At 41.1% G+C, this 17,331-nt stretch overlaps 1 protein-coding gene across 1 annotated transcript in view; it reads left to right on the top strand.

Annotated features, from left to right (window-relative positions):
* The first annotated feature begins 921 nt into the window (after nt 1-921).
* ATRN (attractin) overlaps nt 922-17,331 on the top strand; it is a 165,901-nt gene continuing 149,491 nt past the window's right edge. The window contains exon 1 of the mRNA XM_086611323.1: nt 922-1,001. Coding sequence (XP_086467449.1) covers nt 934-1,001 — 68 coding nt within the window. The 5' untranslated portion in view covers nt 922-933. The remainder of the gene's footprint in view (nt 1,002-17,331) is intronic.

Genomic DNA, 17,331 nt, shown 5'->3' with positions numbered 1-17,331 from the left:
TAGTGGAGGGTGTCCTTGCCCATGGCAGGGTGGTTGGAACTAGATGATCTTTGATTTCCCTTCCAACTCAAATCGTTCTATGGTTCTGTGGAGGTGTTGGTGTTGGAGACAGGTGGGAGCAGTGAGGAGCGGGTGCCCAGGCTGGGGGACAGCATGGGTGTGGGGTCAGACCCAGACACAGGAAAAACACTGACAGGTGGCTGGGGGGGCTGGGTCTGGCTGGGGGCGGGTTGGAGTGGGAGAGAAAGGGCCTGCAAGTGGATGTTGGGGCTGGGTGGAGGCGAGGGGGGTGTTTGAGGGGGTTTAAGCAAGCTGGTCTTGGCAGACACTGTAAGCAGGTGTTGGTTTTGGTTAAGGGGGAATTTGGGAGGGGTGTGTGTGGAGGAGAGGAGTAGTGTCTAAAAGGAGGTAGCTGGCATGTGGGGAGGCTCAGCTCTTGGGGCAGAGGAGGGTGTGCAGGAGCGGTGCTGGCTCTTGGGGACGGACAGTGGGGATGACAGCGTGGTGGAAGGAAGCTGCTTGGATTGCTGGGGGACAAGGCCAGAGATGGGCACCTGGAGGAGATCCAACAGGACCGGGAGTGGTATGAGGGTCCTGCCTCCTGGCAGGGTCATTTTTTGGGGAGAAAAAAAGGCTAAAAGGTGGTTCTGGGTAAGGGGATGGTGACCACTCCGGCTATGTGCGAGCCATGTGCCCATGTGTGCTTTTGGGGTGAGGGGTGTCTGCGCAGGAGGAAGTTGATGTTTGGGCTGTGCCATACTGGGAAGCGTGTTGCCTGTAGTGCCAAGGCCAGTCCTGGCGGTGGTGGGATACTCGGGTTGTGTGTGTAATGTCACATAGGATGAGAAGTAGGAAATCTTCATGGGAACAGGCTGGAAATGCATCCTGGCTTCTCTGTAAATGGATGTTTTCAGCGAAAGGGGTTTCTGTAAGATGATTATCTGCTTTGGTTTACCAGCGGTGGCAGCGGGAGAGCCAGCGTGTGTGTCTGCGTGTGTTAGGTGAGCTCCCTGGGCCGAGCTGGTTCTTGGAAAAGAAGGAAATGAGAAAAAGGATGATTATTCTAGGCAGCAGTTGCTTTCTCAGGAAGCTCCTTACAGAGAGCACCATCCACCCTTCGATGATGTTTGCTGTAGATTTGGGGGAAGGGGAGCTGTCTGTATAAGCCGAACTTACGGAGGAAAAACACTTTGTATGCTCTAGGGGTTGAGGTTTCCACTTTTTTTATTTGCATTTTTTTGACAGTCTGTAGATGAGTGTGTGATGCAGCTAATTTGAAAGGGGTTTTGGGTGGAAACGATGCCAGGATAGGCAAGCCCTGGAAGTCAAAAGCTTTCTCTTTAAATGTTTTTTGCCACTGTCATGCTAAGAATTTTCTTCTGGTTGAGAGAGAGCGTTGTGAAATAGCCACCTACTTGTTACTTTCGTCAAATGGTTTAGGGTATTGGTCATTTTAAGGCGACTAGCTTTGAATAAAAGCAGAGTCTTCTTTTCTGAATGGCAAAACTGGTGCTGCTGAGTCAAAAAAGAATCGGTATGTATACACTGCTAATGGCTTTTTTTTTTTTTTAGCCTCTTATCTGTTTTGACAGAGCTGCTTGTTTCTTTTTCCCATATAATTCCGGTCTAAAGTTTTGACTGAAAATATGTGTTTTTCTCTCTAGGTGTTTTGTTTATCTGCTTGTTTATTTGCTTATTAGTGACTTGAAGTTTCTAGTAATGTTTTTAAACTTTGAGCTCTGACAAGTGCGAACAAGTGTTTTTTAGGAAAGTTTAGAGCACAAGTGTTTTTTAGGAAAAGCAAGTTTTTTTAGGAATGTTTAGCAGTCACAGCTTTCACATGCCTTGTGTTTACTCTGTCTCATGTCAGAAATGACAGTGCAGGTTTTTATTTTGGTGAACGGTTGTCAAGCATTTGCCTTTTAAAGTCGTGACGTGTTATTAGATGCTGTGGGTACAAATGGGAAGTAGAAGAGCAGGTGAAAATTATTTTGTAAGTGTGGTGTATTCCACGTGCTTATCTGCTTGACTGAGAGATATAATTAAATTGGGCATGTTAATCTTCCTGTCCTTATCTAGATATATATGATGACTATATTTGTGGCCTTGACTTTTTGTTTACGTTGAACGCTGGGGTTGTCATGATACAACTTGTGCTTCTCTGACCTACTAATCCCTCACGTCTTCCCGTGTTAGCAGCCAAGAACGAATGCTGTAGCTCCGTGGTGCAGTCTGCTAATGTTCTACTTGCCTTCTGCATTGCGAAAATCTATTTATTTAGATGGTAGTCAGATATATAGATAGCAAAACTGGGGTGGACCTTTTTTTTCCCTTGTTTCGCTCAAACCGCAGAAGGGGAAATGATATGCAGTGTGTTGCTGTTGTAACAGCTGACGTGTGGGGTTGTTTTAAGGATGTGTGGTGTGCTTCGACTTCTTGAAAAGAAAGGGGCGTAGCAGAAGTTTACCTGCGCATGGTTTTCGTTAGTGATCGTTCTTGGTTGTAGGAATGGCTTCTGAGAAAACACTGACCTCTGCACAGATCAGTGGTGTTCTTGGGGGTGGGGCGGGGTGGGGAGAAGATTGAGTTATGAAGGACTTCGTGGGACTTTTTTTAAGGTGTGAAACCAGCCACTTGAGTTCTTTAAAGATAAAAACTAAGATATTGGTGTTGTGGGAAGCTGAAATAGCAAATACAGGATGTGCCGCATGCACTTGCATTCTCTATTTCTGTACAAGCCTCCAGTGGGCTTCTGTGCTGGCTGGAGTCTGCTGCAGGGCAGTGGCTTCAAGCAGAGGACTACTGCTACAAGGCTGTCTGCTGGGAGAGATGAGAAATCTCCAAGTCACAGAGCTGCAGCAGCACGCTGGAGAGAAGGTTTTCGAGCAGTGGGAGCTCAGGAGCACCAAACTCTAGAGCGAATGCACCAGCGTTGGGTGTCGTATGGTCAAAAGGATCCTTTGAGACCACAGGCTCTTCAAAGCGCTTCCGTAGCTCAGTGACCCAACCTCATGTCCCGCTTGGGTTGAATTGTTTCAGCTGCCTGCCTGAGCAGCAGGCCGACAAGGGCTGCTGGGAGAGGTAAAGCACAGGTTAAGAGCTGAGCGCTATTTTACATAGATTTATTGATCTGCGATTGTAGAGGATTGGATTAAAAAATTCAAGATAGTCCTTGGCTTCTGCGACAGTAATTGCGTGTGGATTGCGTGTATGGGAAATTCGATGTATGATTGTAGCTGAAAATATGAGCAGACTGTATTTTGACTATATAATGAAAAACCAAATGATTCCAGAATACTGGTTTTTGTGTGTGAAGGCACTGGTTCTCCTTTCGTGGTAACACTTTTTTTTTTTCTCACTTTTTTTTTTTTTTGAGATGGAAGATGGAAAATGCTAAGCATTGCTTAACAATGCTATGTGACAGTTGGAGGGGAAAAAAAAAAGATGATTAGAGTGTATCTTTTAAACTACCTTTTTATTAATTTAATGGAGGCAGTTATGGGCTGCTGATTGAACGCTATTAAGGAGTTGGTGGTAATACAGTGTCCTTGGCCAATGAATATTACAGTGAAGAAGAATTTTATCTCTAGAACATTTGGGTAAATCATAACCTGAGAGAGTTGCTAGCTGGCAAAGAACTATCGCAGTTCCCATTCTGAAATAAATGGGAACTTTTGGTCAAAAGCTACTATTCAGAACCAGTATCTTAAGCTACCTGATGCAGTTTAAAGCTTTAGTAAAGTCAGGAAACTACTTAATATATCTAAGGATGTTGGCAATTTGAATCAAATCAGTTTAAGTGCTCAAATTAGATTTGGGTCCTGCATTTGTGCCTGATCCCCATTCTGTTTCTCTCTTTTCATTAGTGCATTATCATGCTTTAAAATGATTTTATCTTCCATGTTGCTGTGTGAAAGGCTTGCTCAGGTGTTGTGCACTGGTAATAAAAGAATAAGCTATTCAAGTAGGAAATACTTAAGCGTTATCAATTTTAAAGAATACACTGGGGGGAAAAGAACCTTCATACACTTTTATTTAGTTCTTGGAGGCATTATTTCCAACTCTGGATTTATAATTTTGCTAGGAAGTGTGCGTTTATCTGCCTACAGATGCTTCTCTATGTTTCTATATCTATGCATGTATTTAAATGGTCTGTTCATTGAGAGAGAAACTCATGGCTAATATTTCATCTGAATTCTCACTGGTTTTATTGTTGCTCTCACTGTTTTATTGGACAGTCTGATATTTTACAAGGACTGTTTTAAGAACAAAAATTCATCTGTGAAATAATTGAATATTTTTGAGATATCTGAGATGTTCTACACTTTTCGCCTTGCACTGAAGGGCCAGAATAAATATTTGACTTGTGTGAGGTTTTGTTAATGTTTGCAATAAGCTCCCTTCTTATCATTACTTTTCAGTCTGCTTTATAGCATAGAGTCAATAGAGGAAAATTCAGAGCAGTAAGACAATGCAGTGCACGCTAGAGCCTTCCTGTCATCTCTGCTTCATGCACATCAAACATCTTCACTGTTGGAGCGTTAGTTGCTGGAGTTATTGAACAGCTCATGGTTTCAACCTGTGAGAGAGGAGTAAGTAGGGTCCAGCTGCTGTCTTCATGCTAAGCACATCTGAGCATCGAGACCTCCGGGAACGGTGCAGGTAGCGGATAACATTCCTCTGCCTGTCAACTCCAAGAACATCTCACTGCCTCAGACTTGATTGCAAATGCTTCCTTTTTTGCAGTGGTCAACACGAAAGACATTTCTGTCTCATTTCTCTATGTCTGTTTGAATACCAGCGAGTAGCTGCCCAAGTCACTTCAGCAGAAGTTGTCTGACTCTGCTCTGGATTTTTCCATTATTTCACGGTCTCAGTTGCTTCTTTCATTGTGGATCCAAAATAAGCTCGTGTCGGCCCGGGTGTTCGTTACCATCTCAATTTGCATTTAACATAAATTACTTCTATTGAAATATCAACAAATGACTGAGGTTAGCACTGTTTTCACAGAAATGGCTTTTTTTTTTGTTGTTGTTGTCGTTGTCATTTTTTTAAGCTCTTAAAAGAACTAGGACCAGCAATGCTTTTATTGTGTGTTCTGATAAAGTTAAATAACATTTGGAATGCATGTGTTGGATTTCACTTTTCTGGCTTGTTCCTCTAAAAGCTTTTGTGAGCAATCAAATTTAAAACCGTCAGCTTACTGCGCCTAACGTAAGTGTCTATGAAGATCCATGCTGAAAATCCTCTATATATTGAGATAATGCTGCTGCTGACCAAACTGTTGTATTATTGCATTAATTTGATACCCTTGGGTGCTCTTCTCTTAAACAGCCGCTTTCCTTGAAGAATTTTTTTCCAATTTGAAGTTCCAAGCATAGTGCTTGGAATTAGCTTCTTGATCTGGTAGAGCTTTGCTTTTTTTTTCTCCTGCACTCAAAATGTTCTCAGCGAGTAGTTCTCTAGGGCCTCTTAAATCGCATCGTCTAAAGCGTAGTGAAAAGATATAGTGAAAAATGCAGAAGATGGGATTGAGGATTACATGTTTTTTTTTTAGGCAAAGTGGTTTTGGTGGTGGAGTGAGCCTCTGCAAACTGGAATTCACCCTAAGGAGGACTGCAAAAATTTTATTGCAGTACTTTCGTTCCTGTATGGCCATGTGCTAACATCTGCCCGTGCAACCACTGTGGGAGTTGGAAAATTTGATAATCAATTTTCCAGCACAGAACAGAGATGATGATTTGCTTTTGTGCATGGCTTTGAATCAAATACTCATTTAGTCACTGAAACACTGAACCAGTCATGATGTTTGCTTTTAGTGTCCTGCTTTTGTTCCCTTGCCTTGTCTGTGGCTGATCCACATGGGCTTCCTTTCAAATCTACTTGAGACTGTCACTAATGCCCTTCCCTCCCTTTGCTTAAAATAAATATTTATTTGATAGAGATAGAGGGGTTACTGCGAGGGTTTTGGTTGATGTGCTGCATGTGTACAATTCGGGACACGGTTTTGGCTTGTAGAACTTGAAATCCTTGGGATTTTCGAAACGGAAGGGCTCTGTCCTGATCGCGGAGTCATGAAGTCCTTAGGGTTGGTAAGAGACCTTAATTGCACACAGAACAGTCTTCGTGTGAAAATCTGATAAGCTAAATTTGGTACGTCAGGATAGCGGGGGATTTTTAGAATAATGTTTTAAAGAAAACGGACTCAGTGTTTTGGGCTAATAATAGCCTTATGCATCTCATGTGATGAAGAAGAATTTAAATGTTTTACTGATTGAGCAACATTGCCGCTAAAGAAGGGCAGCTGATCTCTAAATCAGATTGTATGAAGTACTCCTAGGACACCCTGGGATGTAGTTCCTGGTACTGATTGTGACTTAATTTGGTAAAACAGGTTTCCTGCAGTATCATCAGATTCAGAATTTTCAGTTGTCTGAAAATGCAGAAGCGGAATTGAGCTGATTTAAGGGAGATGACAGTGGAGGTGGTCTGGGCGTTTGAACCAAGGGTTTTCCAATGTGTAAACTACCTTTTTTTTTTTCTGCTGCCGTGCCTGCTGAGCTCATAGCTGCAGAAGAAACAGTTTTGCTGTACACAACGCTCATCTCGGGTGTGCTTGTTGCGTGGTGCAAAAATTCAGATAGGGGTTGTTGCCTCGTGTGGGCAGGGAGTGTTACATGTCCTGTTATGGGTGAAAATTACCTGTAATGTCTTTTACCATCAGCCAGTGCCACTCAGCTCTCTATAGAGACTAATGCAGGGTGTACCAACGCAGCTGTGAAAATCCCAGTTTTTCTGTTCTTTGTCTTCTCTTTCCTGCTTTTCAGAAACCTTGTGTTTTTTTTTTTTATTTGCTGGTTTCTGTAGTCTGAAGGGACGCAAAATAAGGAAGGCTACATTAGGAAAACACTCTTTTGAAGACTTTCTTATTAGTCAGTGTTTGTATTGCATGAAAATTTAATACCCGTCTCCAAGGTAGTGCTTGTCTACTCAAAGTGTAAGAAACTTGGCACAGATGAATTAGCGTTCTTTGTAAACTCCTTTTATGAATTCAAATACAGAAGGTGAGAGCTATTTTTTCATTCAGAAAATTTAGGTTGGATTTAATGCTATTTCATTGTGAAGTGAAAGAATAACTATGTCTTCAATTACTCTGCTTTTAAAGCTGTGGTGGTTTTCGTCCCTGCTGTTTTTCAGTCATTAGTGTTGCTATGAAAAAATTACACCTCCAGTGTGTTTAGCTTTGGCGAGTTGCTGCTGGTATAATGTGTAGTTGTCTATTGAGTGGTTTTGGGTTTTTTCCCCTCAGTGTCTTTGTGCATGTGTCATTATATCCTTCCTTTCACAGTTTTGTAATGCTCTAAGCGTTGGCATTGTGGCACTGTTGCCAGATATTTTGAATGTAATTGCCTTATCCGGAGAAAAATCTATGATTGAGGTTCACCCTGGGCACAATTTTTGGATTTCATTGCTTGTTACAATCGAACGTGTTTGAGTTCTTCTAAAATAAACTTTCCAAGATGGTTTTGTGAAGGTTTTTTGTAGCAATGTGCAGCACGTTTCCTGCCAGAGTTGTGCACCTGCCTGTTTAATGATTAATTTACGTGACTGATACCCTGTTAATGCAGAGGGGAGAGTGTCACATGAATTTTATAGCCATTTCAGAGCTCGGTATCTCCAAGGTCTGCCTTTGTTACATACTTTGATCTTGTCTGAAATCAGCAAAGGCGATGTGAAGAAGAAAATTTCTAGCCATTGCAAGACCCGAGATGCAAAGTAGTATGGGGCTGAAATGCTGACTGTGCAGGACAGTGTTACACAAAAAAAACAAGTCAGGGAAAACTCCTGTGTTATTTCCCATCAAGGACTTTTGTGCTGCTAGAAGAAAATATTCTGTTGTATCCGAATTGTGAGCAGACGTGGAAGTTGCTGGTCTGCTGAAAGAAGAGTATTGAATTCCAAGTAATGTATTGGGAAATAATTACTTTTGAGGTCACTGATGGTTCTGTGATTCCAGTTTTTTTCAGATGGAGATTAGGAACAGGCGTAATTGCGCGATCAGTTGCTTTTATTTCTGTTGCAAAATTTGGAACTAAATTTCTTGTTGTATGAGATACCCTCTGTTTCCATATGCATTTATTTATAGTTGCTGCCTGCTTATTTGACAGTATGTGAGTGCACTTTTGTTAACTGATTGATTTATTGCATTCGAACACATAACAGGCAGATCTTTAAATTTGGGTCAGTTCGTGTCTGCTTCTCACAAGCACAGGTTGCTGCGATCCTTTGAAGTCAGTGTTTTTTGTTTCGGGAATGGTAATGGGTGTTCAAATATGCCCTCGTTCAGCTTTTGGAGAATGAATCATTTTGAGGAGGTGTTGGAAGTGATTCAAAGTCAAAAACAGAACTTGACTTCCCGCCTATGCACATTTTTTCTAAAACATCCATTCTAATGTTGCTGGAAATTATTATTTTTTTTTTATTATTTCCTAGTAGATATCACTGACATTCTATTAACTTGTTTTATCTGAATTTATATGGTGAGCCCAAAGAAAACTCAGGTGCTATGTGAAACTTAATAACGTTATAATAGTAATTCCCGGATTGTTTGCAGCTTTTCACAGTAACCTGAACTGTTGAAGATTTCTGGGGCAGCAGGCAAATGTTGTCTCAATAAGTGCAGAATTCCTGAATGCGAATGGCATAATAACTTTCTATGCAGGTTTGGTGTTTGAATGTGAAAGGATGGGGATTCGGATTTCTGGTGGAAGACAGGAACGTGTGATCCAGCTGGGAAAGCTGTAGTGACTTTGTAGCCTGTAACTTTCCTGGCAGCACCTTCTAGCAGAAGAATAAAAAGAGCCCAAGGGAACTTCAGTCCTGAAAAGGCGAAGGGAATGAGTAAACGAAGAACTACCCGAGGTTGATTTTATAAAATGTGCAAGTCATTTCTTCTGAAACGTATTGGAAGTTGTGGCCGAAGCAGGTTGGTTTCTGTTCTCCAGTTCTACTTTTGAGCCAGAGCTAAATGGGAGAGGGACGGCTGTAACGGTGTGCTTGTGCTAATCTGGGGGTTTAGGAAGGGTGGATGGCTTTGCAGACTGCAGTCTCTGCCGGGCTTTGGTTGCTGTGAGCTCTAACAAGGCTTATGGATAAGAAAATGTGGGTTGCCCTTACTTAGTGCTGGCTGGAAGGGAGGTGCCATGTGTTCTGGTAGCTTTTCTTCCTTGTCCACATTTCCTGGTAATGTATTTTTAAGCAAAGATACTTAGGTTTTATATTGCTCTAAGTTGTGGGAATGTCTCCTGAAAAAGGATGGTATCACAGCCAGTGTCGCTTTTCCCCCTCTTCATTTCTGCCAAAGCTCTTAAGTACCACCATATCAGTTTGTGTTTTATTTTGAAAAAGTTTGGGATGTAGCCACAGCATTCATAGGGTGCGATTCTCTTGAGAATAAATGACCACACGACTCTAGGAATCAATCAGAAATACAGTTCATCATCTAATCTTCTTGCTTCGATTTCCCTATTTATGAAACAAGGACAAGTTATTTATATGTTTTAAAGATGTTCTGATAACGATGCTACTTACGTAGGAATTTGGGGGTTTAGAAGCCATACTTTAATGGCAGTTTTGTATGGCAACTGGTATCCAACTTGTCTGTTCTAAGAATAAGACTGTCCTACAGAAGAGATGTGGTTAATGTTACTATAAATACGCCTAAATCATCTTCACTGAGGCTTATAAAAAAGGTTATTGTGTGTTAAAAGTGATGAAGCTTTAAATGTGGTCTTAATTTCTCTGTTCAGTGCTGACAAGAATTTGTCATGTGGAGTTCAAAAGAAAAAAAAAAATCATTTTTGGAAATCATGTTATCTGATCAAAGCCAGTCAAGGCATCAGAATGTCTGTTGTGCCTGAGGTTTGCTTGTTTTCAATACAAGATGTGTATGTGTGAGAGTATGCGTGAGATGAGACGTCGTGCTGAAGAAGACATCCTTTGCTGCACTCCCAGCCTCTTAAAACCCATTGATCTTTCAGCATCTCAAGGCAGCTAGGACAGAAACATGGTGAAATGTGAGTGCAGACATGAAGGTATAGTGGCTTACCCTATAAAACTGTATACCTGACCTCCACAAGCAGTGAACCGTGGTGAGTCATCTTTTACCATGAGGTTCACCAAAAAGGGTGGGATCTTCCAGGAGGTGCACCACTGGCGATGCAGGCCTGCAGACCTGCTGCGATGGAGAACAAGCAGCATCAGCCACAGCAAGTCACTATTGCTGGGGCTGGAGCTTCTCCCAAGGAAGGCGGAGGGAGGTTTTCCTTTTTATTTGTAGGTTGATTTAACTTCATGCGTCTTGTTCTGGGGTGAAAACGTAGCTCCTGGCCTAAAAGCATAGGCTGTCACTGCTGTGATCCAAATACTTCTGCTATTCCCTGCTTCTTCTAATGTTTGTGTTCCTTCTCAGCCCCTGGATCTTTCCATGCAGGCTTTTTGCAGCCTTCCAGGAAGGAGCTGTGTTTCTGTAATCTCTTAAAGGATTTGAGAGCTTCTCTTTTCACCGTGTGTGAGGAGGAGGAAAGGGTGCTGTGCCCTGTTGCTTTGCAGACCCACTGCAGTTTCGAAACAGTAGTAGGAAATGAGCTTCCCCTCTTCTCTGTAGATCCTGATTCTGTAGCATTACCTGAAAAAGAAATTAATTTTGTTCCTCTGTTGAGGCTGGAGAACAGGAGAAGGTAGCTCTTGGAAAGGGATTCCTTGCTTTTACCTGTGGATTTGAAGAAGAAATTCTGTAGGAGGCAACTGTGTATGTGTCTGTTGATTTGTGTTTACGTTTTTATTTAAATATATTTATTTTGATTTAAATATATTTATTTTTATATATTTTAAAATTTATTTTTATATTTATTTAAATTTAAATTTAAGATTAGGCGGATGAAGGCTGCTGTCCATTGATATTGGAGGAGATAAACCACTATGAATGATTCTTGTGGTATCTTTGTCATGTCTGAAGAAAAAAAGCTGCTCGTTTTTAGGCCAGAGAGTATTGTGAAGACTTAAGTTCTGCTAATTCACACAAGCGGTAGGAGTAGTACAAGGTGCTTGTGCCTAATGAACAGACCAAGTGTTGGACGCCCTTGGGGAGTCTGGGCTGTTGATGGGCTTGTGATGGGCTACAGATTTACAGCGGGTCAGGACTGTGACTTGGCACAAGTTGCTTTCCCTTTAATTTCCAATTAAATGAAACCCCCCTGATAGCTATAATTTTAATGGAGTTAAATATATATACACACATACATATATCTACAGCGACTGTCTGGCAATTTGACAGATTCGTCTTTCCACTAATGACTTAGAGTGGAAATCACTCTGTAGCTAAGAGGCTTTTTATAAGCTTTTTCCCTTGGTTGTACATGCTCATTATTAGCTCTTGAATATATGGACAAAGTCTTTTAAAAAGAAATTCTGGAAAAATTTGGCCCTAGCTAGTCTTGTGTTGCTGTAACCTCTATGTGGTGTAAAAATACTAGGAGTGGTAGGTTTCTAAATTTTGTTGTTGAGGTGTTCTTCTTTTGGCAGTTTTCTCTGTGCCTCTTTTGTGTAAAACGCTTGAAGTATAGGTAAAGCTGTACAATTACCTAGGTGTGGAATGAAAATAATTATTGTGCAGGTCACTTGATGTTCCTTAATATATAATATCTTGGTTAAGAGAGAGAGAGCTAAGGAGGAAAGAAGACCAGGTCAGCAGTGTGAAATCATTTGTCCAAAGTAGTTTTGATACATAACACGCTTCATATTTTTTTATATATATATAAATACATATATATATAATCCCATCCTAATCTTGTTAGCAAAGGTCTTACAGATGATATAATAAAATTTCTGAAAGACCCGTTTGCTGGCACTGCTGCTGTTTCAGACATTGACTTACATGTACTGTAAACTAAACCCAAACTTTTGCTGTGTGGTTTTGTGAAATTAAACCCTGCTTAGGATCTAAAAACGTAAGTAAGATGTTGAGTTGCCTTTTGAGGAACGCTGTCCGTGGGGGGTGTGGGAGATGGCCGTGCTAACATAGGCACTGAGTATTTTGGGTGACTAAAGTTAGATGATGTCACTGTGCCACCTTTAGCCTTATTCCAGGTCATCTTCAGAGATATTTCTGCGGGAGCTTAACATGTGCAGAAGAAACCGAATAGAGTACAGCGTGCTTCTCTGCCGTCTCTGCTTCCCGGTGGTATTGCTAGCAAACTCGGGGCAGCAAATTGCAACAGGGCTGAAGATGGGGAAGGGACATCACTGTGCATCACTTGGTCTAGTTTTGGTTGTGTTGTTTTGTTTGTGTTGTTTTGTTTTGTTTTATTTTATTTTATTTTATTTTGTTTTCTCCAACAGTCATCGTTTCTACCTTCACTTCTCCCCGTGTTTCCAATGAAGTTTTGATTCAGAAGGATGTAGCACACTTCCCTCTGCAAGTGAATTAATGCAGGATAGAATTACAGGATTGATTTATGAACTGGTTAACTGCTTTGATGCCTAATTGATTCTGTACAAGTAGGTATTTTGCAGCCCTTGTAGACTGAGACTGGGCTGTTGTCAGGCTTCTGATGCAAATCAGAGTCTTAGCTGTCAATCTAAAACTGGTCTTGGAGAGCTGTTTTCCACACCAGTGTTTTGGAGAATGCAGAGTCCTTTCCCAGGCTGACTGTTAAACTGCAGAGCTCATCCTGAGCACTGGAAATGAGAACATGGTACATATGGACACGTATCGTATTACTTATTTGTACTGAGGGAGTATGTGGGAGATTCTAGTCATAACATTTGGATTGTGTTCCCCCTAAAAAAGTCCATGTTGCACGTTGTCTTGATTATTTGTACCAATGGGATTCACGTTCATTGGTTCAAATCAAATTTTCTGCCTTTTTCATTGCTACTCTTTTTATTTTAATGCTTTGGTTAGATTTTCAGAAGTTGTGCTATACCCTTTATATCCTTAATTCACTTTTAAAGTCTTTTCTCCATGTAATGATAATCAAATTTTGCCCTTGGGCAGGTGTACTCCTAATCTTTTAAGAGCAGTTTTAAAAATACTGAGGGTAAAGAGCTGGTCATAGAAAGTAACATTAGTTGAGTCTTTGAACTGTGGAATAGTGATGTGCAGTGTCTATTTAAAAAAAAATATTGTGGGAAAGATGATCTGTATCCCTACAGACCCATGGATCTGACCTTGAGAGCAAATGGGGCTTTAGGGCACGTTAAAGGCAGGAATGATTGGAGACAGACAAATTGCCGGGTAGGTTTACCATGTGTAAGTGATGCTGTTTTAATCAAGGTGTATCTTTGGCAAGAGTGTTAATGAGATGTGTGTGGGGGGGGTTGTTTTTTAAGCAGTGTAACAGATGCTATGTGGACTTTGGAAGCCTGTTTGATTCAGTGTCACCTGGAGTATTATCGAAATAGAGAAGCTGGACTACACTATGTGAGGTGTGAAGAACTTTTCACCTTTGGTGTGGTAGCCAGCAAAACTGGAGTAAGCCGACAACCAAGTTTGTCTTCTGTTCTGTCATTTCTGTAGACATAAAGTTAATCAGACTCCTTCTCAAATGGCAGGTGTGAAAGGGCAGCAGTTAATGAGGCGTTGAACAGGTGGAGTTGAAAAGGGGAGTATTTGTTTGGTAAGAAGTTGGAGCGGGAACCTGATTTGATAGTTTCTTTCATGACCTGGGTAGAGAGCACAGATGTGCACTGATTGATTGCATCACTTATGACGTCATTGAGGAGCCTGGTTACAGAGATCACATTATCATCCTGGAAAAGCAAGGAGAATAAAATGACAGAATGGGGATGAAACAGCGTTGTGCAACGTGGCGTTACACTCATGGTGATTTACAGAAAAAGCCTGTTAAGATGAAGTTATCCAAAAAGAGACCCAGAAACAGTAATTGCTCTTTGAATAGTTCTTGTTTGTCAGCATGATGCCTTTCGAAAGACAAAGTAAAAAGGCAGAGAGGAGAAGGAGGGAAAATGATATTATGGTTCAAAGCACTGGTAAGAGCATCTCCTGGGTAATATCGTTACCCTCTGATCAGATGTTTTTTTCTTTTAATCACCTGTTAGCAAAGAGGATTCTTCTGCTCTTATTTTTAGGGTGTCTGATTGTCATTTAGGCTTAACTTCTTTATGTCTATTGATTAGCAAATGCTCTTGCCTGCAGCTGTTTCTTATCAGCATAAGAAACAGGTAGTAGGCATTCAACAATGTTTCACTGGTGCTGAACATAAACTATTATTTCAGTTACTGAAGGTGAACTTTGCCAAGCGTGTAACTCCGCTGGCGAGTTGGCAAAATGGAACAAATAATGGGTTTTAAAGTCAAACAAGTCCTGCTGTTTAATCCAACAAGTCCCAACGTTTAATCCAGAGAGTCTGATGATTCACTACGGCACCAGACGTTCGTTGATCCTCTGCATCACTCGCTGTACAACCCAGTCTCCATCTACTCGCATGCGTTACAAACTGGAAGCCAGTAACGGTAGAACCTTTTGTCTTGTAGTCTTCCCTTTTGAAACCTATTAAATTGTGTTAGAAGTCTTATTTTTGTTTGTTTGTTTTCCTCCTTACACGTTCCTCTCAAGCTCACAGTTTAGACTGGGAGCAGATACAGATATTTTTTTTTCCCCCTAATAGTTACTATGTCAGTGTTTTCCCAAATGGAAAAAATATTTTTATGTTAAAATTTAACTACGTGAAAAGTTACATGAAAGCCTGTAACACTTAATGTAGAACAACAGCCTCGAATGGAACCAATTAAAGCAAAATAATGGGTTTGTGTTATCACTCAGCGTTGTTCAGCATGGTGAACTTCTGATAGTAGAGTGGGCTGGGTGTTTTCACCTGCCTGTGCTTTCCGTCAGAGCTGAAGTTAACCCCAAAACCACAGACTGAGGAAGCCTGACCTTTCGAGGGCCTTACAAGAGGTCTGAGGTGCTCTTCTGTTTAGCAAATTGATTTGCAGGAAGTCCAATTTTTTCATTGCTTGCAATGTTGTAATGTTTGGGTTTTGTTTTTTTTTTTTTTTTGTATTTTTTTTAATTTTAATTTTTATTTTTAAATGCAAGGTTTTATGTTTCCAGCATTCCGCTGGAAACTGTGTTCTCCCAGTTTTGGTCATTTGTTTGATGGACCCAAAAGTACGTGTAGTCACTGTTCATGTGATAAAGTTTATGTACCTAAGCGCTCGTAGGTTTGAAGCATGAATTGCAACCATTTTAACTTTTAATGGTTTGGAAAATTCAAACAAAATCTCACGTCAGAAGTGATGTTATTGGTGAGGAACGGTGCAACCTGTGCAACACCAATTACACGTTTTAGTTTTTAAGTAAAATTCCAGTAAGGTGTATTCACAAATTGCTCTTTTTTTCTCCCTAGATTTATTTACATAAATGATTTTTCATTTTTGCAACCTTCCTGTTTGGGTCAAAAAATGATTACTTTTCATACAGTTCTGAAATGATGTTGTTAGTAACCTTGCAATGGTTTTGTACTAACATGTAATTTTTATGTAATGCTTCACAACGCGAAGACTTGCATAAAATACTTCTCTTGCCAATGCCACCTGCTTTTGGTAAATGTGGAAATGTGACTAGGGAAGGCAGGATACTAGATGATCTGCAGCAAATTAGTAGCCGGATGAGAATTTGGAGTATCAAGGCTCGTTTGGCAGAGCAGTATATGTTTGTTGACAAGTTACAGCACTGCTCATGTAGAAATAATTCTGTCTCCAGAGAAAAGAGGATCAAGAGCCATGGGAAAACGTCTGCTTTTTGGTTCACTATAGGTTGGTGAGGATCACAGGCGAAAGACTCTGGTCTGCAAAGCTCCGAATCAAACACGTAATAAATGAATCAGCTGTGACTTCTACTACCCTCTTGCCATGCTTGAATTCCTTATGGATTATTATGCCAACCAGCATTAACAGCGTGAGATCCTCTGTCTCGCTGAGGGTAGTAAACCTGCCGTGCAAGTAGGAACCGAATTCTTCTGGGTTCAGAAGCGACAGCACACTGTGCTGCGTTTAACTTGCAAATTTTGTGTGAACTCCGTAAAAACGCCCTGTTTGCTCTCTGATGTGAAAAGAGGCTGTTGTGCAAGGTCCTGTCCTGCGTTGGGTGGGCTGGTTTAATGATTGTCTTTGGCTGAAGAGCCCTGTCTGCTTTCAAGGCATTTGTATGTTTGCTCTTCATGAAGGGCTTTTTGGATTCTGCGTTAAAACCATTGGCCACACATCGCAGAAAATGGTGGCTCAAGTCAAGCTTTTAAATTAATGGCCCAGCTCTTAAAAACGCTGAGTATTCAATATTTATCAGTTCTGGCTTGTTCTGTCTTTAAAATACTTACCCTTTCAGACAGTCATTTAGGAGAGGGAGGGGGAAAAAAGATCGTTTTATAATTTGTTATGTAGTTGATGGCAAGGGTTTAAATGCTGCTGGTCCTTAGTGCTTTGGTGGTGTTATTGCCCATTAACCCTCGTTTGGAACGGTGACAGGACTAGGGTGTGCTGTCCCTGGGGCAGCTGCTGCCTTCTCACCTGTGATATTTAACTGATGGTGAGCAGTTGATGTGCTTTAATTTCACAGCTAAAATTTAAATCGACTTTTTTCCTGGGGAACAGCGTTTCATGGTTTGACAATTGTCGGATGCTTCGAACTCTGCTTGTTAAACTTCCTGAGATGAGAAACATACTCCCTAAGTAAAGGGTTACGCAGCTGGAGAATCTAACTGGGATACTTCCACTTTCTCTAAAATAGGGTTTGTAATTAGTGGAACAATTTGACTGCAAGCCAGTTTGAACAGCCTGGCTTAATCTAAATAAAACCCAAATGCTTTGAATGAGTTTTGTCTCCCTTTTCCCAAATCAGGCTTTAATAAATAAATAATGAGATGCAAAAAGCTCAAAATAGTACCGCAGAGCTCTTGGCAGGCAAGAAAGCATCTGTTTCTGTAGGTGGGACGAAGGGGAAAAACAAGTTGGATCTCGATCCTTGTCTTGCTTGGCCTTGCAGAGGTCTGCAGTGACAAGCTCTCCATCGTCCCAGACCTCATCCCGACCTGTGATGCACCTGAGAGCTAAGCATCCCTTTTCCATCTGCTTTTCTCTGAAAGTCGTTTGCTTTTTGAGGTTGCAGCTCTGTATTCAAGTATAAAAGGGCTCTGGCATGACCTGGACTATGGGAACCCCACTCAGTCAAGGGTTTTGTGGTCCTGATACTCAGGTTGCTCAGAGATGCTCTGACATTGGGCATCTTGAGTTTTAAGATTTCCGAGAAAA

This window comes from Tauraco erythrolophus, chromosome 5 (genome assembly GCF_009769465.1).
Source record: "Tauraco erythrolophus isolate bTauEry1 chromosome 5, bTauEry1.pri, whole genome shotgun sequence".
NCBI classification, from domain to species: domain Eukaryota; kingdom Metazoa; phylum Chordata; class Aves; order Musophagiformes; family Musophagidae; genus Tauraco; species Tauraco erythrolophus.
Note: the sequence above shows the minus strand (reverse complement) of the source record. Positions and strands in the feature narration are given on the sequence as shown.